The 23,791-nt window shown below is 41.5% G+C and overlaps 1 protein-coding gene across 1 annotated transcript; it reads left to right on the plus strand.

The window, feature by feature from the left end:
- The first annotated feature begins 895 nt into the window (after positions 1–895).
- LOC110890731 lies at positions 896–6,029 on the plus strand. Its single transcript, XM_022138361.1, has 2 exons — positions 896–2,351; positions 2,467–6,029. The coding sequence occupies exons 1-2, from the start codon at positions 896–898 to the stop codon at positions 6,027–6,029; spliced, it is 5,019 nt and encodes a 1,672-aa protein (XP_021994053.1).
- Positions 6,030–23,791: the final 17,762 nt, after the last annotated feature.

Consider the following 23,791-nt stretch of genomic DNA (forward strand, 5'->3'; position numbering starts at 1 on the left):
CGTGGTTACCGAAATTAGTCAGTTTCTTAATCACATAACGCAAGTTGTACCACATATTATGCAAGTAACCAGATTGTGAACTACAAGAGTGCCGACGTCGAGGGGGTAGGGTTTCGATATGCAGAGACTGCCGTCCAAGATAGTGGGTTGAGAAAAGAGTAGGGTTTGCATAAAGGGTTGTGATATCTAAAACATAATGCACGTAAATAATAGGGAGGGGGCTGGGCTCGGTTTGGGCCTGTGATAATACAAGGAGCCACAAACAACTTATTATGAGTGCACACAATGGCCGGCCCAAATCTCTTATTTCCATTAAGGTAAAATATGGGTGTAAGTTCGGGTTGGGTCTCAATACGTAGGTCTAGGGTGGAATAAGTTGGGTGTGGCCTCCGGCCCAAAGTGTGTGTTAAGTGAGTTTTGGCGGCCCACTTGTGTAAAATAGTTCACGGCCAAACCAATTTGGTTCTCTAAATAAATTGGACGACACACAAAAGCGTTTAACAATATCATGTATAGTTAATCAGATAAACACACGCAATCATATAGTGGTGCACGAGATAGGCAGATAAGCATAGAGATACACACTAAAAGTTGTGGGTCTGGCGATTTTGGCGATTGTGGCAGCTCCTCTAAAACCCTAGCTTGTTCTTGATCTTCGTCCCTAATCTCAATCGATCTGGGTTAGGTATTGGGGTGTTGTCGTTCCTTCTGAGTAGGGTTCTAGACTTCAATCCTGGTTTCTAATCTTTTGAAGTTGTTGTTAGGGTTTTTTCTTTTTCGTTTCGTTTTCTGCTAGGGTTCTGCCGATCGTTCTTAGTTGCCGTAGGTTTTGTTCCTCTGGTGTTTTTTCCGCGTTGCATGTTTAATTCTTCTGGTTCTTTTTACTTTCCTATGCATGGAGTATAATCGTGATAACAGTTTAGAGGATCTAGGGTTTCGGTCTTTTTCTGAAAGGATGCATGAGGATGTTTTCATTACGTCAAAGGGTTCAATTAATGTTCAGGATATGCGTCAAAACTCTTCTTCGCTGAACAAACCTGTGCGGATTGATGGGATTCCGTTGATACCTCGTCGAGGTGTTGGGCCGAAGGATCCTAAGGTCATCAATGTTATTGATGAACTACAGAAAATCACGGTCCCAGTTCATCCGGATACGAGTGGCTCTAGCAGCCAGGAGACGCAACATGGATTTTCTTCAGGACCGATTCAGGAGGAGCCGGTTTCATATGCTGAAAAGCTCATGTCACAGAATCGTAATAAAAGAGAGGTTAATTTCAGGTTTATGCAACCAGTGGAAACAAGGGAGGATGCTGACATTGTTATCCCAAAAGAGGTTGTTCAAAGGGTCCAGGATAAGTTTGAAAACGTTCTATACGGCTATTTTTTGGGGAATAGACTTCCGTATCCGGTAGTAGAATACTATGCCAAAAACGTTTGGGCGAAGTTTGGGTTTTCAAAGCTCATGATGAATTCAGCAGGATTTTTTTTCTTCAAGTTTGATTCGAACGAAGGTATGACGAAAGTGCTTGAAGGAGGGCCGTGGTTAATAAGGAAGATGCCTTTATTTCTGAATAAATGGTCACCGAAAGTTTCTTTAAAAAAAGAAGGTATCAAAACTATTCCTCTTTGGGTTAAATTGCATAATGTTCCGATTGCGGTTTACACAGATGATGGGTTAAGTTTGTTGGCCTCTAAAATTGGTGTCCCTAAAAGGTTGGATTCATACACTGCGGATATGTGTGCGGATAATTGGGGTAGGAGCAGCTATGCTAGGGCTATGATAGAGGTTAATGCTGATAATGATCTTAAGGAATATATAACGCTAGCTATCCCTAAAATGGATGAAGATGGGTATGTTATGGAACGTGTTAAAGTGGAGTATGAATGGAAGCCCCTACGTTGTTCTACTTGCTGTTTGTTTGGACACGATGATAAAACATGTAGTAAGAATGACAAAGGTAAGGCGAAACAGGTTATTGTGGATGACGAGGGTTATGTAATGGATAACAAACGTGTTGCTCGACATGGTTTTCCCCAAAAGAAGCAAAAGGCGAGGTTCGTCTACAAGCCGAAAACAAACAATTCAGGAGCAAGCTCTTCCGGTACCAGTAGTGGGCAACCTTTGGTAAAAATTGCAAACTCGTTTCAGCCCATTTCATTGGATGATGATGATCCTCCAAAAAATGAGAGTGTCCCAGAAGTCAATGGTAGTGTTCATACTCAATCTAAGGAGATGGAAACTAAAGAGCCTGAGGAAGTTTTAGAGAAGATACCAACGGAGATGTCCAAGTTTATGGCCGCTAATGTCACGGATTGTCCGTCTGAGGGGGCAAGCACTCCCGGATCTAATGGTTTAAATGGGTAGTGTTGCAGCTTGGAACATTAGGGGTTTGAATCGTCCCCTGAAACAAAACGAGATTAGAGTTCTTATTGCTGAAAATAATTTAAGTATTTGTGCTATTTTAGAAACTCATGTTAATGTTAGCAATCTCGGAAAGATTTGTAAGGCGGTTTTTCGTAGATGGAGTTGGACGTCGAATGGGGATGTGTGTCAAAGAGGAACTAGAATTATTTTGGGGTGGAACCCGGATGAAGTTGATCTTATGGTTATTTCTCAATCGGACCAGGTTATACACACACAAGTTCGTTACAAAACTGATTCAAAAATGTTCCTTTGTTCATTTGTTTATGCAGAAAATCAATACCAGCAACGTAGAATTCTTTGGGAAAATCTATGTAAGCATAGCTGCTTAGCTCGTAGCCAGCCGTGGGTTGTTCTTGGGGATTTTAACACAGCGCTCAATATGGAAGATTGCCTCTACGGGCCTTCTAATCACACAGTTAGCATGAGGGATTTTTTTGAGTGCGTCAAAGTTGCTGAGCTTATGGATGTTAAAAGTCACGGGTTACATTATACATGGAATCAAAAACCTAAAGAAGGGATTGGTGTCCTTAAAAAAATAGACCGTATTATGCACAACATCAGGTTTTTGGATTTATATCCGGATGTGTATGCCGTTTTTCAGCCGGCTCGGGTCTCTGACCATACACCGTGTGTTCTAAAGTTGCCTTCCATAGCACGAGACAAGCAAAAGCCGTTTAAATTTCCAAACTTTCTAACATCTAAACCGGAGTTTAGACAGTATGTTGTCGATGAATGGAGTAAGGGTGTGCAAGGCTATGCTATGTTTTCCGTTATGAAGAAGTTGAGGAACTTGAAGCCGTGCTTCCGCAAACTCCTTCATAAGCAAGGAAATCTCCATGAGAAGGTTACTAGACTTCGAAGTGAGTTGGATTTAGCTCAGCATCATGTTGATATGAACCCGCTAGATGTCGAAGCTCGTAACGTGGTGGCCAAGTGTCTTCATGATTTTCAGGTGGCGGCCTATGATGAAGAATGTTTTTTAAAGCAAAAGTCGAAGATTGAGTGGCTTTGTGCAGGTGATTCGAATACTTCATATTTTCACAATGCGGTAAAGAGTCGTAATTCTAGAAATAAAATATGCTGCATTCATGATGTGCATGGGAATCGATTTGAGGGTAAGGATGTCATTACTGCCCTGGTGGATCATTATTCTAATTTTTTGGGTACCGAGGAGAATGTCCTAAGCTTGGATGATGAAGATCTTTTTGTTAATTCCCTTAACCTTGACACGGCCAACCATATGGTGAGACAAGTGACTCGAGAGGAGGTCAAAGCTGCAATGTTTAGCATTGGTGAAAATAAGGCCCCTGGCCCAGATGGGTTTACTTCGGCGTTCTTTAAACATTCTTGGGATATAGTGGGAGATGAGGTAACGTCGGCTATTCTCGATTTTTTTCAGAACGGTAAACTTTTGAAACAGGTCAACCACACTATTATTGCTTTGGTTCCTAAAAAGGATATTCCTAACTCGGTTATTGACTACCGACCTATATCCTGCTGTAATGTCCTCTTCAAGTGCATAAGTAAAATTATTACAGATAGGATCAAAGGGAGTTTGGAGGGTTTGGTCAGTATAAATCAGTCGGCGTTCGTTCCTGGCAGGAAGATCTCTGATAACATTCTTCTCACGCAGGAACTAATGCACAATTACCATCTTAATAGAGGGCCGGCTCGATGTGCATTCAAGATAGATATCCAGAAAGCGTATGATACTGTTAATTGGTCTTTCTTGGAAACTATTCTTAAGCGGTTTGGTTTTCATTGCAAAATGGTTGAATGGATTATGACGTGTGTTACCACGGTTTCATATTCTCTATGTATCAATGGTGAGCTTCATGGTTATTTTACAGGGAAACGAGGTCTTAGACAGGGTGATCCGTTGTCTCCATATTTGTTCACGCTTGTTATGGAGGTTCTGACCCTTCTCCTTCAGAAAACGGCTTTGCACTCTTCGTTCAAATTTCATGCTAACTGTCCTAAACAAAAGATCATTAGTGTCTCGTTTGCAGACGATTTGTTCATCTTTTCGCATGGGGATTGCACTTCGGTGAAACATTTGAAGGATGCGCTTGTCAAATTCACTAACATCTCGGGTCTGGTCCCTAGTCCTTCTAAAAGTACCGTTTTCTTCGGTAATGTTCCTCGTTATGTTAAAGACCAGATTTTGGAGATCATGCCCTTTCAAGAGGGTACACTTCCGGTTCGGTATCTTGGAGTGCCTTTGATTTCTACGAGATTGGCTGCTCGTGACTGTCGTATTCTTGTGGAACGTGTAGAACGGCGAATAGATAATTGGATGTCTAAATCCTTGTCTTTTGCAGGTAGACTTCAGCTTATCAATTCGGTTTTGGCTGCCATGTACTCTTATTGGGCCTCGGTTTTTATGCTTCCGCAAGGTGTTATAAAAGATTTGGAGAAGAGGTTACGAACGTTCTTATGGAATGGGGGTTACCAAGGCTCGGCTAGAGCTAAAGTGGCCTGGAAAATTGTGTGCACTCCTAAAGATGAGGGTGGTTTGGGCATTAGAAGCATTACGGATGTAAATAAAGCTCTTTTGACAGGCCATATTTGGAGCATTCTTTCTAATCGTAAGTCGCTTTGGGTTCAATGGATTCATTCTCACAAGTTGCGAGGTAAGAACTTTTGGGATGTTCAATGTAGAGGTAGCGAGAGTTGGGGTTGGAGAAAGCTCCTATCTATCCGAGATAAAGTACGATCGTTTTTCTGGATGTCTATTAGGAGTGGAAGGCAAACTAATGCTTGGAGTGACAATTGGTGCCCGTTTAGTCCTCTTCGGTCTTTTATCTCGCCTAGAGTGATTGCGAATGCTGGTTTCACTCTTTCTTCTATGGTTGCTGATCTTGTGGTGGAGGAAAATGGTCAATGGTTGTGGCCCGAGGCTTGGTATGATACCTATCCGGTTCTTATAAATATTGACACGCCACAAATTTTAGCTGGTGAACATGATCGGCTACAATGGAAAGATTCGGATGGTAATCTGCAGCATTTTGAAACGAAGGAGGTGTGGAATAGCTTACGGAATAGAGAGGATAAGGTTTTATGGGTTAAATCGGTTTGGTTCACTCAATGCATTCCTAGACATTCATTCCACTTGTGGCTTGTTATCAAAAACAAGCTAAAGACCCAAGACAGGTTGACCGTTTGGGAAGCTGGCAGTGCTACTAACTTACAGCTTATGTGTTGTCCATTATGTAAACGTGATCGTGACTCTAGAGATCATCTCTTCTTCCAATGTCAATTTTCATCGGAGGTTTGGGGATCGGTTAGGAAATACGTTGACATGGGGGGTGTGCTGAACACCTGGCCGACGATTATTCAATGGATGGAGCGCGTTTCTGATTCTAGAACGCTTGAGCATATCATCTGCAAGATCCTGGTTGCGGCTACCACTTATTTTATTTGGCAGGAAAGAAACAACCGTCTTTTTTCTACTCTTGTTCGAAATGCTGAGGCTCTCTCAAAGATCATTGTTGATACGGTTCGGCTTAGAATTATGGGATTCAAGATGAGTGGGGAACCAAAGTATGACAGTATTCTGGAAAGGTGGCTGATCTCGAAGAATATGGCTTTGGAGCCGGGCTAAAGAGGAGTATCTAGTTCGGCTGTGTGTCTTGTTTTGGGTTGTGATCCCTTGCTGTTTTAGTTTTTTCGTTGGTTTTGACGTTAGTCGGGTTTGTTTTCTTTTTTGTTTGTTGCTAGGTTTGGTATGTCAAACCTAGAAGTGTGTGTTATTGTCTTAGCACACCCTGTTTTTTGATTGTTGGTTGATATAAAATTTCACCGGGGTAACCCTTTACCCAAAAAAAAAAATTATCCGGGTTGTCACAAGTTGGGTTATACCAGGTTAGATATCCACAACACAAAAAAGTAAAAAAGAAGAAGTAAATGGGATTATGATACCTGGGAATTTACTTGATTAATTACAGAGGTTAATGGATTATAGAAGTTGAAGAAGAAAGAAAAGAATGAACAATAGGAAGGGATTATCGTAGTGTGAAGGAGAAGAATGAAGTGGCGATGAAGACTAAGAGGTGTAGACTTAGGGTTTTAGTACATTTAAATACCCAGGTCATGGATTATATGGATCCCGTGTCTTTTAACTTTGTTTCGGATCCCGCATCCAATTGTGAGGAAAATTGTGAATTTAGAATTTTATAATGCATTCCCTCCCAAACTCACAATACACCTCCACCATTGGTTGCCACATCATCAAAAAGCTCCACCATCACATGCCACATGGCCCAAATCCATCTCATTTATATATATATATATATATATGGAAGATTCTACAAGGATTTGGATATTTGAACATTTGAATCAACTAAACACAATAATCCTAAAGTGATTTAAATAACGCTACAAGGGTAATACACTAAGAACATTTATATATAGGAAGTACCAGCGGCGTATCCACCATGTTCTTATGGTATTACACTTGTTTCATTATCTAAATCACTACTAATCACATAAACACATAATCATCAACTTGGTCATCAACTTGTACATACGCATTAAAGCACACAAAGAATCCAATCAAGGACTTCAATTTAGTACTCTAAACATCCCACAAGAATCTAACTATGAAGATAGATAGATGTTATAAGGATTCGGTTTGGTCACATTGAATCATAACATATGCATTAAAGCACACAAAGAATCCAATCAAGGACTTCAATTTTGTACTTTAAACATCCCCCAAGAATCTAACTATGAAGATAGATAGATGCTTGACGTGAGGTGAAAGTCTCACTCAAATTTAATCCAATTACAACTAATAGATAGCGGTAAGTGGGTATCGAAAACAGGGAGTTTGTGGAATATGTATTATCTAAGTAGTTTTTCTAAATAACTAAATTAAAACTAAGTTGCAAAAAGTAAATTTCAGAATTTGGATTGATTGGTTTTGATTATCTTAAGTGAACTAAATTAAATTGCAAATCAAAGTTAAGTTTTGAAAACAGATTAAGAAGGTATCGATCAACCCAAGTTTCAGGTTTTAAGCGATACTAATGTTCATGCTCAACTAGAAAGAACCACATAGACATGGCTCATGTTTGGTTAAACGGTTGTGATGAAAGGGAACTAAGTACTCGGATTCCTAGAACACGAGGTTGTTACCCGATGACCAATTAACAAATATCCAACCCTAATCCTCCCACGATATCTTGATTGCCAACGGCACTAAGAACATATGGTTTAGAACTATGGTCAAACACAAATTAACTCTATACAAACGAATATCCAAACACCATAACAAACTAAGCAAACATGCAAAGTTTATCAAACATAAACAGAAGTATCTCAATCAAACCTTACACTTAGGATGATCACCAATGAAATTAGCCACTCATGGTATGGTGAATCATCATAACATTCGAGTAATTGTTCATACGAATCAAACACAAAAACCAAATGTTTAGAATCTTTGATCACACTCAAGAAGAGCCCAAATTCGCCTCCAGGCACCTCCAAAACGGACACAATGATAGGAATAATGAAAAGGCACTCATCATTGTCCATAAAAGTGGGAATTACATTTCTGGTTGGGCTCCACCGTAACTTACGCTGGCCACCGTAAGTTACGGTGGCCCTTCAACTCTTATGCCCAATCTCTATTGCCCTAAGGTGGCACATTTCATCCTGGGGGCTACCATAATTTATGGTAGAGGCTGGGTTTTTCTCCTTTGTTCTTCAATCAGAAACCTTGAGTAACCAAATCAGCCGAACTCCTTCCAAAGCTGCATTTCCACTCTCCTAAAGCCCTAAACATACCTGAAGCGTGAGCAACCATAGTTATCTAATTCTAGATAAATACATGATTAAATGTAGGATTTAGCTACCGTTTATACCATTTAAAGATCGTCCAACGGACTACCCGTCACATCCCCACACTTAATCGTTGCTTGCCCCCAAGCAACTCGCCCAACACAGTCTCGTAACTCCACAACGATCAAACATAAATCAAGTAAGCGAATGTCATCATTTTACTAACTTTTTTCCTAAACACCCGCACAACACACCCCTCACAATGACGCTCCTCTCGGTGACAAATAATAACTAGCAATAATGAGCTAGAACACACTCAAGGCAAATGGGTAGTTGCGCAATAATATGCTTGTACCTAAATCGGCCCTTCGCCTAAAGAATTGCTAAAACATGCGTGTGAATCAAAGGGACTTAAAGGTTGTAACACAGCTAGGCATATGGGTAGGAAATGGAAAGATATATGTGTAGTAGCGCATGATTCGACCCGGTCTTTTTATTTCTTCTAAACAAACATACTAAATATATACAATGTACCACATTTTTTTCATTCCTTTTTCATTGCTTTTTCCTTCTTTTTTTTCTTTTCTCTTCTTTTTTTAAGATACATAAACATAGCAAAACAAACATAATAATACGGAATACTAACACTACTAGACCGGGTCAAATACGGGTGAATTTTTAGGGAGCTAAGCATAGGTTATCAAATGATCAACTAAAAGCTCCATATTGGCTACTAAAAGACCAAACCCCCGCCCCTATCGCTACCATGCTCATATATATAATTTTTGAGGTCCAACCCCCCAAATCCCACACTCGCACACACTTTGACGAGGCTACCTAAATGCCCTTATCCTTTTCAAATTCATGACAAGCTAAGGCCTCGAATCGTATCTAAGCACAAGTTCTAATACACACTCACTCATTGCCACTCTCATCAAAGAAAATATTTTCTAATAAACCAAATAAGTGGCTCAAACTCTCAACAAGAAAGGGTGTACAGGGTTGCCAGTGTGTCGTGTGGTTTTAGTACTAAGCGTTCAATTTTAGACCATTTCTTGCTTGATTTAAAAATTTTTCAAAAGGTTCAAAAATTTTCCCCCATCCCCACACTTGTGATACATTGACCCCAATGTATGGTTTTGAAAGGGAAAAATCGCTTATAAAACAAGCCATCATCAATTGGTAGTTTTTCCACTCAAACCACAAATTTCTTTTCGTCTTTTTATATATTTTATATATTAAAACTACTAAACACAACCAAAGATTTCACAACCCGATAACATCAACCATAAACATAAACCACAAATATATACAAAAATGTACAAGGTAGGATAAAGCACAACCTGATCAATAGTAACGCGGTTGAGGATGTCCAAAGATAGACGTAATCATCTCTGAAAACTCTCTGAATCCAAATGCACCGCTACCACTACTACCTTCACCTCCTCCTTCTCTGGCTTGTTGACTTGGTGCTTGCCTCCGCTCGCTTTGATGTGGATCCACCCACATGGAATGATGCAATGGTGGGGTGGGATATGAAACACTACCGTCATATGGCGGTAGCGTGGAACAATCCACAATTAGGGGATCTTCTATGACTGGTTGGCCTGCGTGCCAAGCATCATGCATACGCCGGTTTCGATCATCGAGATACCGATTGTTCATTTCCTGATCGAAAGTATAAGCATGGGTTCTGTTCCATTGTTCCTGTCGGACATAGTTCTGCTTCATCAACCTTTCCATGCTTGCACCAATGAATGTCTGATGATCAAAAATGGTTTGGGCTGATTCGTCCCAATACATATACGTAGAAGGGCGTGCATTTCCTACCACATCTTGAATTGTACCATAGTGGGCCCACTTCGGATCCATCTTGTTAATTTATTGTTTGTTTTAATTTATTTAGTTTAATTTAATTTATTATTAGTTAATAATCTATTATATCATTACACACAATAATAAAATATTAAAAGTTATTTAACTTATATTAAATAAATGTAAAACTAGATAATGACGTGGATGGTGAAGTGGAGGTTTATAGAAGTTTGCTGTTGTTAGAGAATCCATATCGGCTTTCTCGGATATCCATGTATACCAACTGTTGTTAGGTTGTGTGTTACCAAGCGTGGTTGGGGGTGTGGCTATGCCACAATGGCCGCCCCACCGGCGTGCATACCGCCACACTCCGACGTGGTTGGCAGCATGTCACACCCCAACCGATGGCGGAAACATCGGGGCGCGGCACTAGGCGAACCAGATTGCTCAAGATAATCCATAACAACTATTAAATGGCAATATTTAAAAGGTTAATTGTCCCATACCAATCAACTAACATTCCACAACAATTATTACAGATAGCGTGTCTCAAAAGCAAAACAAGTCCAACAACCTAGATTTCTATTTATGGAGTTTCTAGAATGCCTATCTTGATTTCCAGCATAGCATAACGTCAACCTGTCACATACGTTAAAATAAGGTCAATACATAAAATGTAAGGGTGAGTACATAAGTTTGAATAGCATATAGTATGAGAAAGCGTTTTACGCATAACCAGCTTGGATCACGTAACGGGCGAAGCATGTAACTATCTAACAATGATTGCAACTTAACCACAAGACTGCATTGTAGAGTATGTGTGACACATGTTCAGCGAACACGTGAAGTAAAGTGATGTGATCCCTAGCAACCCCTGTCAACGACAGGTGCTGAGTCCAAACTATAGTACTATCGTTGCTAGAGTCGGTATAGCATAACACTGTATAAGCTTAGTAACAAGCATTCATAGACCACGTATAACATGCGGAGCGTTATAAAGTGTTTGGGTTGTGTGTTGTTGTATTTTGAGAGAGAACGTATGTAACACCCAAATGTGCGTTAAAAGAAAATGGGTTCGAGTATACTCACAGTTCGTGTTTAGCTAGTAAACACAGACTTGATTGGATTGAAGGGAGCGCGTTAGAGTTAGCCTGAGCATAGAACAGTAGCGTAAGCGTTGAACAGCGTGTAAACAGAGTGTCGAATGAAAGGGTGTTCGGATGGTGATCCGAACGGTTGACCCTTCATTCGAGCGGATGGTCATCCGGCGGATGACCATTCGGACGGATGGCCATTCGAATGAGTGTGTAGTGTTTGGAAAATCGTTAAAGTTTGAAGTTTTGTTAAAAGTGTTTAAGTATTGGGAATTATAAAGGGACAGGTTGTGACACCCCAGGAAAAACCAGTAAACACCGCAACTTAACTAGCTTCCTAAATAACTATGCACTAAATTTCGGGACGAAATTTTCTTAACAGGGGGAGAATGTGACAACCCTCGTAATTCCATGTATCCGTACAATTTATTAATAATAATTAAAGTGCTTGATGACTGTGCTGAATCATTTAACTGCTCTCTGAATACTGTGTTATACTTACATGTGCATGTCGACATACTAGTAGTATACAGAAAAGTTAATAAATAGTCCTGAATATTTTCCCTATGTGTTAGGAATTAATTGTGTTACAAAAATATATATATAAGACGCCTTACGGTACAATTAAACGCTTTAACGGAACGATACGTAACCGAAAAACCAGACATTACCCGGGACACCAAAATATTGTCAAAAATATTATTTTATCATTCTAAATTAATTATGGTCACAAAAATCCCCATATACCATATAAACATGACAAACACCCACTATACTTGGAAATACCCTAACCTTCTAATCAATTACCTACTAGTTACCAAAAATTTACATTTTACCCCCCCCCCTACCAAAAATCTGCCCTAATTATTCAAAAATATTTTGTTTGGATATTGTGTAAAGAGAATCTCTATTCTATTGGCCAAAATTATTGGGTATGATTACCCTATAAACTAGAAGTGCATGTTTCCAAGAATTACCATCATCACTACAAAGCTTGCACTCCACCACCTCTCTCCTCCCTCTTAATTTCGGCTCATACCCCCCCCCCCTCTCTTCATAACCGGTTTCACCACCACCATACTTCACCATCTCCATTTCCTTCACTAAAAGCTCTCATTCAAATTTGAGGTTCCTCCATAGAAGTGCAAGATTGAAGGGTTTGCAAGGAAGCTTGATTCAAGCTCTTGTCACTAGCATTTCACCATCATCTTGTCCTAAGATTACTACCCTAGCCTTGTGCTAGTAGTAAGTCCCTTCATACCCTTTTCCATCTTGTTCTTGTTATGATTTGTTTGAATGTTCATGACACACAAGAGCTAAAACACTAAAATGTTGAAGTTAAAATTCTGCATAAAAAACCATATATAAAAAAGGTTGTGTGAAGTTTAAATCTAGATGGTTGAGGGTTGGTTAAAGCATGATTGAAGTTTTAACACTTGTTCATCAATAAACTATGGTTAGGGTCTTTTGTTATGCACTTTTAGTCACTTCTACAATGTAAACAGCTTGCTGAGTTGAATTTTCAGCCAACTTCACAGGCTGTAACGGGATCATTTTAAATCGAAAAACGGATTTTCTAAAGCCTAAAATGTGTATTTTGGAATAACTAAACAAATGGCACTAGAATCATAATTTTTCGAAACCGTTTACTATGTTTAAAAGACTGTTTTGGACAGCAGCTCAAGCTGCATTTTTACTGCAGAAAAAGTGTGTCATAGTTTGAGTCATAACTTGAAACCTGAGTAAAACCAACTCATGGAACTTTTACAGTAGTTGGTCACCGTTTTCAGGACGACCCTCCAACTGGAATTTCGTCAAACGGACTTACGGTTAATTTTTAGTGAATATTTCCGCAAACTGCAATCAGAAAGTAACAAATCAGATTGCAGTCGAGAAAATGATTTTCTATAAAATATGGGTAACGAACTGAACTTTGATATTTTTACATAATAAATTTTGGAACATATAGAACCCTCTGTAAAAATTTGAGAATTTTTGGAAAAGGTTAACTATTTTACTAAAATGCTCGAAAACAGTCCAGTTTTGATTAATAAAGCTGAAACGACATAAGTAGTGATTTGCGTGTCTAAATGGCGAGTAGGTTATCCGAGAATGATATAACATGTTATATGTCAATAAAAGTGTTATGTGCAATGTTGTATGTTTGTCTATGAGTGGGGAATAAATGAGAACCTTACATGGGCATAAACCGCTAAAGTGATGCATGTTATGTGTTAGATGAGCATAGGAATTTTGTGCTTATTTGAAGTCACTAATAAATTTAGTGGTAATCATATTAGGACGTGATTGACCGACCTTGACTGTTAGCTATCTTTGAGAATCTAACCGAGCAACCGAGGTGAGTTCACACACTTTCTAAGGCATGGGATTCCCGGTGGTTTGGGAATGGGTTAAAGAATTAAAACAAAACCTACATATCCTCCTTGGGTAGGATATGTACGGCCATCCTCCTTGGGTAGGATGCCAATATTATTCCTGCGTATTCTCCTTGGGTAGAACTACGTACGTTCGTCCTCCTTGGGTAAGACAACAACCTTAAAACTTACTAGACAAAACTCTATCATAAGTCCCTCATTTTATATCGACTTAATCGCCGAGGCCAATGGCGAACGGGTCATTAGTTAATAGCGCTATTAGGTTTAACAAACCTCACACCGTGCCAGTCGGACGGGCGTGTTCTAATGGACTATGGCAAACCGTCTGTGATGATAGACACTGATGTAGGGCACAACTTATTTGCGTAGTAGTCGATATGGTACAGTCTAGTGGTTCACATGGGGAAGCCCCCACTAATCATGAATATGGTTTGGGTAATAAGAAATGAACTGGTTAAACATACTTTCAACTACGGGGTAACCCCCACGGCAATTACGCCAACGAAAGTCAACTACGTTTTCGGAAATAACTAAAAACTAAACAACCAAACGTGAACTCACTCAACTTTGTTGTTGACTCGTTGTTACATGCCTTACAGGTCGCTAGATGCTTATGGAGCTTGCACGAGGAGGATGTTGTTGTGGGATACGGACTGTCATGTTCCGAAATAAACACTTAATCCTTATGAACTATTAAATCTACGTTTTGGATTTTTAAACTTATGAACTATGAACTTATATTTTGGGTGTTACTTTTAATGCTTCCACTGTTTAAACTAAACTTAGTTAACTAGCTTTGGTCACCATTCATATTGTGGTTGATTTTAATTACTTAAATATGTTGTTCGATATGATTGGTGGCTCGATCCTGGTCACGTCACGCCTCCAAGCGGTGATACTCCGGATGGTGGATTTTGGGGGGTGTGACACAGGTCACCTGGTCGAATGGTCATTCGATCGGATGGTCATCCGATCGGATGGCCTTTCGATTGGGCATTCTGTTATTTGAAAACTTGTGAAATCTTCTAACTTAAAAAGTTTGAGGTTTAACGGAGACAGTCGTGATGACGTATCAAACAACGGAAAACACACCAAGTCCAGCTCATTCGACCGGTTGGTCTCAGCCTATTCGATCAGACTGACTGTTCTTGATGGAATTTCATGTTTAACCCGTTAATCGGTCATCTCTCTGGTGGAAATCCGTTTTCAAGCCGGCTCTCACTAGAAAATGAGTAGAGAGTCTGAATGAGTCCAGATTCCATCGGTTTTGAGTAGAAAAGTGAAGAAAAGTTGAGGAAAAGTTGAAAACAGTTGAAAAGTGTTGAGATCTTGTTGAGATTCGTGTTAAAACGTGTGAAATCTTTCAGATCTAGAACCATTCTCGATCAAATGGTGTTCCTTAACCATTTGCCGGAGCAAAACGGTGGAAACCACCTTCAAGAGGTCTAAATTAGCGATTTCAGAGAAAAAGTGAGTGTTTGTGTGTGATTTTGGTGAAGAAGATGATGTAGAAGTGATTAGTGATGCTGATTGTACAAGATTTGAGGAGAAATACTTACGAAATAGCCTTGAATCTCGATGAAAAGTGACTAAGAGCGACTTGTGTGTGTGTGGTCTGATGAAGGTGTCAAATCAGTGAAAGGAGGTGTACGGTGGTCTTTATAGAGTGAGAGGGAGAGTAAAGTCGGTGCGCGAATTGGTAGTGGTCGTATGGCCTTTCGATCGGATGGCCATCCGATCGGATGGTCATCCGAGCGGATGTCCATTTGATCGGGTGTCCATTCGATCAGCCGAATTGTGCGAGTTAGTTTTCCAACTTTCGTTTCATTTGTTAAGCGTTGCGTTGCGTTTAAGCGAGTTGCGAGTAAGCGTTGCGTTGAGATAACCACATAACATAGAACAAGTAATCACACAAATAACACACATAACACATAAATGCATAAAAGTAAATCCACGTTTCGAGTTTGCGTTGCGTTCGCGTTGAGTTTGCGTTGTGATAGCGTTTAGTCTAATCAAGCGAGGTAATATGCGATAAAATGCGTTTAAGCATTGAATAATAACGTTAAAATGCGTTAACTGCATTTTGAATAAGCGTTGTAATAAGCATATAAAATGCGTCAAAAGTATAGTTTAAACCCTTTAGCGTTAATCGAAATCTCGGGAGTACAAGCGTTTACGAGAAAAGATAACGACAAGTAATAACCCGGAAAGTCGGGTTGTTACACAGCATGGGGCACGCCATGGTGTTGATTGGGGGCGTGAGGTAGGGGAGATGTGAACTTGGAGCCTTGGAATACCACACACGTTTACTTTTGACCGTGTGACACTCTAGGTTTTTTTTCCGAACGAACATCTTGTATTATCATTGTGTATATATAAATATTAGTAAATGGAAACGTGACTTTTTACATGATATGTGTGGTATGTATGTATTATATATATATATATATATATATATGTATGTGAGTCGAGACCACGACTCGAGACCACTCGGTCTCGAGTGGGCCTCTTGGGCCGTAACCGGTTTGGGCCGAAACCCTCTTAGCCTATTTTGAAACCTTGTATATAAATCCCAACCTTTCCCCACTTTCCTTCATTTTACACAAACACACAAACACTCCTTTCCCCTCTCACTAGAAACCCCAAACAACATCCCATTCTCTTCCAACTTTCGGTTCAAGCTCGGATCTCACAAGGAATCTCGGTCAAGATCATCATCACTCGGACACTTCATTTCTCTCGGTTCCTTTCCTTTGTTTCGGCTCCTTCTTCACAACCGGTTAGTGTTATATATGTGTACTAGATGCCTTGTATGCTTGATGAATGAAATGTTTATGACTTGACCTCTTTTACATGATCTTGATGAGTAGAAATCATGAGAAACATGAAGATTGTTGTGGTTTGTTTATGAGCATGCTAACTTGACATTTGAATAAATAAAAGAATGATATTTTAGGAATGTTTAAACCAATCTAGTCATGTTTAAAGTTATAAAAATGTATGTTTTCTTGTTCTTGCATGATGATCTTGTTAAAATATGTATTTTGGTTCATAAAAATGTATGATCATGATTAAGTGAAAACCCTAAAATGATGAACTTGTTATGAACATGATTGAATGATAGTTGAAGATGTGAAAAACCTTATGATTTGATCCATTTTTACTAATAGACAAATTAGGAAAACTTGTTAGTGAAACCTCATTGGTTATTACTCGATTTGGGCCTGATTACATAGTACAATTTAGCCTGATGTATCTGAGTCTGCACGTGAACAAGAAAAGGACAGCATTGCGACTCGCAACCACAGCGTGACAACTCGAGACCACAACGGTTGCGACTCGCAACCACAGCGTGACAACTCGAGACCACAACGGTTGCGACTCGCAACCACAGCGTGACAACTCGAGACCACAACGGTTGCGACTCGAAACCAGCCAGCACAAGCCGAGACCTCCTGGTTGCGACTCGAGACCTCCTGGTTGTGACTGGGCTGTCCATCTTGGTTATTGGGCCATAATGTGTTTAATATGGGCTATCTGTTAACTGGACTATGTGTTGCTGAAGTTCTGTTTGAATGTGTGAATGTTAGGGCCGGCCCAATAACCCACTGTATGTTGTATGCATGATACGTGTTAGTTATGTGTAGATTTTACATGATTGCTTGTACACCAAACCTGACCTATACCAGTAACCATGTTAGGACGTGGTGACCAACGTGTTTGACAAGTAACCTAATCTGTCGAGCAACCCAAGGTGAGTTCACACACTAAAAGCATGCGTCCCGCGGAGGGGCACGAACAAACTACCAACTTTGGGAAAAAAAACACTTTTGACCCATTACTCCGGGGGAAACCAGAATGGGTAATTACTATCTCCGGGGGAGATACGTTTGGATATTATTTATAAATCACAACTAGCCATGCTAAACGAAACTCTATCACTTTAAGTCCCTGCTTACAGTACCGATTAATCGCCGGGGGCGAACGGGTTATTAGTTGATAGCGCTATTAGGTTTGACAACCTCACACCGTGACCGGGGGAGATCGGGCGTGAACTAGTAGACCTTGCAACATGGTCAATGACGATAGACATTGACTCGGGGCACAACAACTTTCCGTCAACAGTTTCGGTATCTACAGTTTAGTGAGCTTACAGATGGGGTAGCTCCCCACAACGTGATTATAAATGCTTTATCTAAACAACTTAAGTTTTTGGTAAACTAAAACTGGACAACTAGTGAACTCACTCAGCATTATTGTTGACCCCTTACTGCATGCTTTGCAGGTAACCAGTGACTCAGGAGCTGCTGCTTGGGGATGTGTAGTGTTCGTCAAAACCCGTGTGTTGGGTTTAATTATCTTGAACTAAGAACTATCTTTAAAACTATTTGGTTTATGCTTCCGCTGTTTTGTTAAACTAATTATCGAACTTAAACTACGATGTTGCTAACTACTTTGGGTAGCAAATATTTCTACTATTAAACAATGCTCAGTATAATTGGTGGCTGGATCCTGGTCGGTCACGCCTCCAGCGGTGGTGTTCCGCATGTGGTTTTTGGGGGTGTGACAGATTGGTATCAGAGCCATTGGTTATAGTGAACTTGGTTTTAAAAAGGGGAAAATCTTTTTGGGAAAAACCAGACTATAACCTGTGACTCGCGACGACACTACACTCCAAGTGCAAGGCTCAACACATTAGACCTCATAGCTCGGACTAGTGTTTACTTGATTGCTTACCTTATGTTTCCTGTTTTACTATACGTACTAGTGTGCCTAATTAGATAGATACGCCTCTCTCTTCTATCTCATTCTCGCTACATTACGACATCACACTCATACTATGTTTTCTGATTATGAAGACAATGAGTGGACGCGGAAGAGGAAACATTTACATGACTCGGGCTCAATTCACTAACCTGCTTAACACGGTGGCTGCAGCTTTCGCAGCTCACCCTGGAGGTAAACTCATTACCCTAGGATGTTTAGATCCTACCGCCACATCGCCTTTTTTCCCTAAATCTACACGCTTCGCTTCTCACGAACAGGTCAGCATGCACCTGCGCAACCACCCGTGTGTACTTTCAAAACTTTCATGGATTGCAAGCCTCTCCCTTTCAACGGCACTGAGGGTGCCATAGGTCTTCTGCACTGGATTGAGAAAGTTGAAGCTGTCTTTGCTGTCTGTGAGTGTCCCCCTGCGAATTGGGTGAAGTTTGCTACTGCTACGCTTGAAGGAAACGCGCTTTCTTGGTGGAAGGCGCAAATTCAGATGTTTGGATTGGAAACTGCTAATGCTACTGCGTGGGAGGATTTCAAGGACATGATTAAGGAGGAGTACTGTCACCGGGATGACATCCACAAACTTGAGAACGAGTACTATGCGCTTAAGATGGTTGGGTCAGAGATTGAAACCTACACCAAGCTGTCCAATGACTATGCTGCCCTTTGCCCAAACATGTCTCGACCTATGTATCGAAGAATCGAGTTGTACGTCAAGGGTTTGGCTCCAGAAATTCGAAGCCATGTGACTTCAGCCAACCTCACTACCATTCAGCCGATCGTTCGACTTGCTCACAAACTCACTGACCAGGCCGTAGAAGAGGGCAGGTTGCCCAAAAGGATCAGTGCTACTGTCGGAACTTCTAGTGACAACAAGCGTAAGTGGGAAGGAAATCAAAGCAAGGATGCTAACCCCACTCAGGCCCCAGCACAGCAAAGGAAAACTGAAAACAACAAGGGCACTCAACAACAGGGTGGCTATCGCGGTAACCACCCCAAGTGCAACAAGTGCAATCGACATCACAGTGGGCCTTGTGGGAAAAGTCAGTGTCAGCGATGTAACAAGATGGGGCATGAGGCCAAAGACTGTAGGAGTCCACGTCCCGTGGGGCAGAACCAGCAGCAACAACATCACGGGAACGCCAAGGGTTGTTTCCAGTGTGGGGCTGAGGGGCACTTTAAGAAGAATTGCCCTGAACTGAACCAGAACCGCAACAACAATCAGGGAGCTGGAAACAACGATCAGAACAACAATGCTGGGAATGGTGCTAGAGGAAGGGCTTTTGTGATTGGAGCTGGAGAAGCGAGGAATGACCCCAATGTCGTGGCGGGTAAGTTCCTACTCGATGATCGTTATGTTTCTGTATTATTTGATTCTGGAGCCGATGCTAGTTATGTGTCCTTACGTATTAGTAAGAAGCTTAAGCGTCCGCTTTCGTTACTAAGTTCTCATCATATCGTCGAGTTAGCTAATGGTAGAAACATCGAGGCCTCACATGTTATCAAAGGCTGCAAATTAGAATTGTCTGGTCAGACATTTAGTATCGATCTTTTCCCTGTTACTCTTGGAAGCTTCGACGTCGTCATCGGTATGGATTGGTTATCCAAGCATCGCGCTGAGATCCTCTGTCAAGAGAAAGCAGTTCGTATTCCCCGCCGTTCTGGCAAACCCCTCATTGTACAAGGTGGCAAAGGCGGAGAAATCTCCGGCGTTATCTCGTTCTTGAAGGCCCAGAAGTGTTTACGAAAAGGGCACACCGCTATCTTAGCACTTGTCACCAACACGCAGGAAAAGGAAAAGAGGATTGAAGATTTTCCAGTGGTGCGTGACCACCCTGAGGTTTTTCCTGAAGAACTACCTGGACTCCCTCCCCACCGTCAGGTCGAATTCCAAATCGAGCTAGCTCCCGGAGCAGCGCCTATAGCTCGTGTGCCTTATCGACTAGCCCCCGCAGAATTGAAGGAACTCTCTACTCAACTACAGGAACTATTGGATAAAGGGTTTATCCGCCCTAGTTCATCACCCTGGGGAGCACCAGTACTCTTTGTTAAGAAGAAGGATGGCACGTTCAGAATGTGCATTGACTATCGTGAGCTGAACAAAGTTACCATCAAGAATCGTTACCCTCTCCCGCGAATCGACGACCTATTCGATCAGTTGCAAGGATCGAGCTACTACTCTAAGATCGACTTACGATCGGGCTATCATCAACTGAGAGTCCGTAATGAAGACATCTCCAAAACTGCATTCAGGACTCGTTATGGTCACTATGAATTCCTTGTCATGCCCTTTGGAATGACCAACGCACCCGCGGTATTCATGGATCTCATGAACCGAGTGTGCAAACCTTACCTCGACAAATTTGTGATCGTGTTTATAGACGACATCCTGATCTACTCGAAAAGTCAAGAAGAGCATGAACAGCACCTGCGCCTTATCCTCGAACTCCTTCGCAATGAGCAACTGTATGCCAAGTTCTCGAAATGCGACTTCTGGCTTCGAGAAGTCCATTTCCTTGGGCACGTGGTTAACAAGGATGGAATTCACGTCGACCCTGCAAAGATCGACTCTATAAAGAATTGGCCTACCCCTAAGACTCTGACCGAAGTCCGCCAATTCTTGGGACTAGCAGGGTACTATCGAAGATTTATCATGGGATTCTCAAAGATCGCTCAGCCTCTCACGGCTCTTACTCAGAAGGGTATGGTTTATAAATGGGGTGAAGCTCAGGAAACCGCATTTCAGAAACTAAAGGATAACCTCTGTAGTGCTCCTATTCTCTCGTTGCCTGAAGGCACTGACGACTTTGTGGTCTACTGCGACGCATCCATCCATGGGCTCGGTTGCGTGTTAATGCAACGCGACAAAGTTATTGCTTACGCCTCTCGACAACTTAAGACGCACGAAAGGAACTACACTACGCACGACTTGGAACTAGGAGCAGTGATCTTTGCGCTTAAGATATGGAGACATTACCTGTACGGTACCAAGTGCACCATTTACACCGATCACAGGAGTCTCGAGCATATCTTCAAGCAAAAGGAATTAAACATGCGACAACGTCGATGGGTCGAACTCCTGAATGATTATGAATCCGCCATCAAATACCATCCGGGCAAGGCCAATGTTGTGGCAGACGCCCTCAGCCGAAAAGACACTACGCCCAAGCGCGTGCGAGCGTTACAACTTACCATCCAGTCTAATCTCCCTACCCAGATTCGAAATGCTCAGACTGAAGCTCTGAAACCGGAAAACATCAGGGCTGAGTCCCTGCGAGGATCGAGGCAACAACTAGAACAAAAAGAAGACGGCGCTTACTATGTGGCAGGGCGCATTTGGGTTCCACTTTACGGAGATCTGCGAGAGCTTGTGATGGATGAAGCCCATAAGTCCCGTTATTCAGTACATCCTGGTTCAGATAAGATGTACCACGACTTAAGGACCACTTACTGGTGGCCTGGCATGAAAGCCCACATAGCAGCATACGTTAGCAAATGTTTGACCTGCGCAAGAGTCAAGACTGAGTATCAGAAACCAGCAGGCCTACTCCAGCAACCAGAAATCCCGAAGTGGAAATGGGAACAAATTTCCATGGATTTTGTTACGGGGCTACCTAGATCCCAACGCGGGAATGACACTATTTGGGTGATAGTAGACCGATTGACTAAGTCTGCACACTTTCTGGCCATTAAGGAAACAGACAAGTTTTCTACCTTGGCAGAAATCTATTTAAAGGAAGTAGTCTCGAGACACGGGGTGCCAACTTCTATTATTTCCGACCGAGACGCTCGTTTTACTTCCGAGTTGTGGCAAGCTATGCACAAATCCTTTGGCTCACGTTTGGACATGAGCACCGCTTACCACCCACAAACGGATGGGCAGTCTGAACGCACCATCCAAACCCTGGAAGACATGCTTAGGGCATGTGTGATCGATTTTGGCAAGAACTGGGAGAAGCATCTACCGCTGGTGGAATTCTCCTACAATAACAGCTACCACACTAGCATTCAGGCGGCACCTTTTGAGGCATTGTACGGTCGTAAATGCCGATCACCTCTTTGCTGGGCGGAAATAGGTGACAGCCAGATCACAGGCCCAGAACTGGTGGTAGATACAACGGAAAAGATTACCCAGATCAGGCAACGCATGGCGGCAGCTCGTGACCGTCAGAAAAGCTACGCTGATAAGCGTAGGAAACCGCTAGAATTCCAGGTCGGGGACCGGGTTCTACTTAAAGTCTCACCCTGGAAGGGTGTGGTTCGTTTCGGTAAACGGGGCAAGCTGAACCCGCGATATGTTGGACCATTCGAAATTACCGAGAAAATCGGTAAGGTTGCTTATAGATTGAACCTGCCTGCAGAGCTGAGTGCAGTGCACAATGTTTTTCACGTGTCTAATCTGAAGAAGTGTCTGTCAGATGAAACACTCATAATTCCCTTCAAGGAACTCACTATTGATGAACAGCTACACTTTACTGAGGAACCGATTGAGATCACGGATCGAGAGATCAAAACCCTCAAACGTAGCCAAATACCTCTCGTGCGAGTTCGTTGGAACTCACGACGTGGCCCAGAGTTTACCTGGGAGCGGGAAGACCAGATGAAGTGCAAGTATCCCCAGTTGTTCCCAAACGAAACCCCCAGCACTGAAGCTACAACCGAATTTCGGGACGAAATTCCAAACTAACGGGGGGATGATGTGACACCCCGTTGAAACACGCTAGCTTGGCAGTGGCTGCCTTAACTTTCGGGACGAAAGTTCTTAAAACTTGGGGATAATGTGACACTCTAGGTTTTTTTTCCGAACGAACATCTTGTATTATCATTGTGTATATATAAATATTATTAAATGGAAACGTGACTTTTTACATGATATGTGTGGTATGTATGTATTATATATATATATATATATATATATATGTATGTGAGTCGAGACCACGACTCGAGACCACTCGGTCTCGAGTGGGCCTCTTGGGCCGTAACCGGTTTGGGCCGAAACCCTCTTAGCCTATTTTGAAACCTTGTATATAAATCCCAACCTTTCCCCACTTTCCTTCATTTTACACAAACACACAAACACTCCTTTCCCCTCTCACTAGAAACCCCAAACAACATCCCATTCTCTTCCAACTTTCGGTTCAAGCTCGGATCTCACAAGGAATCTCGGTCAAGATCATCATCACTCGGACACTTCATTTCTCTCGGTTCCTTTCCTTTGTTTCGGCTCCTTCTTCACAACCGGTTAGTGTTATATATGTGTACTAGATGCCTTGTATGCTTGATGAATGAAATGTTTATGACTTGACCTCTTTTACATGATCTTGATGAGTAGAAATCATGAGAAACATGAAGATTGTTGTGGTTTGTTTATGAGCATGCTAACTTGACATTTGAATAAATAAAAGAATGATATTTTAGGAATGTTTAAACCAATCTAGTCATGTTTAAAGTTATAAAAATGTATGTTTTCTTGTTCTTGCATGATGATCTTGTTA

Source organism: Helianthus annuus, chromosome 2 (genome assembly GCF_002127325.2).
Source record: "Helianthus annuus cultivar XRQ/B chromosome 2, HanXRQr2.0-SUNRISE, whole genome shotgun sequence".
NCBI classification, from domain to species: Eukaryota; Viridiplantae; Streptophyta; class Magnoliopsida; order Asterales; family Asteraceae; genus Helianthus; species Helianthus annuus.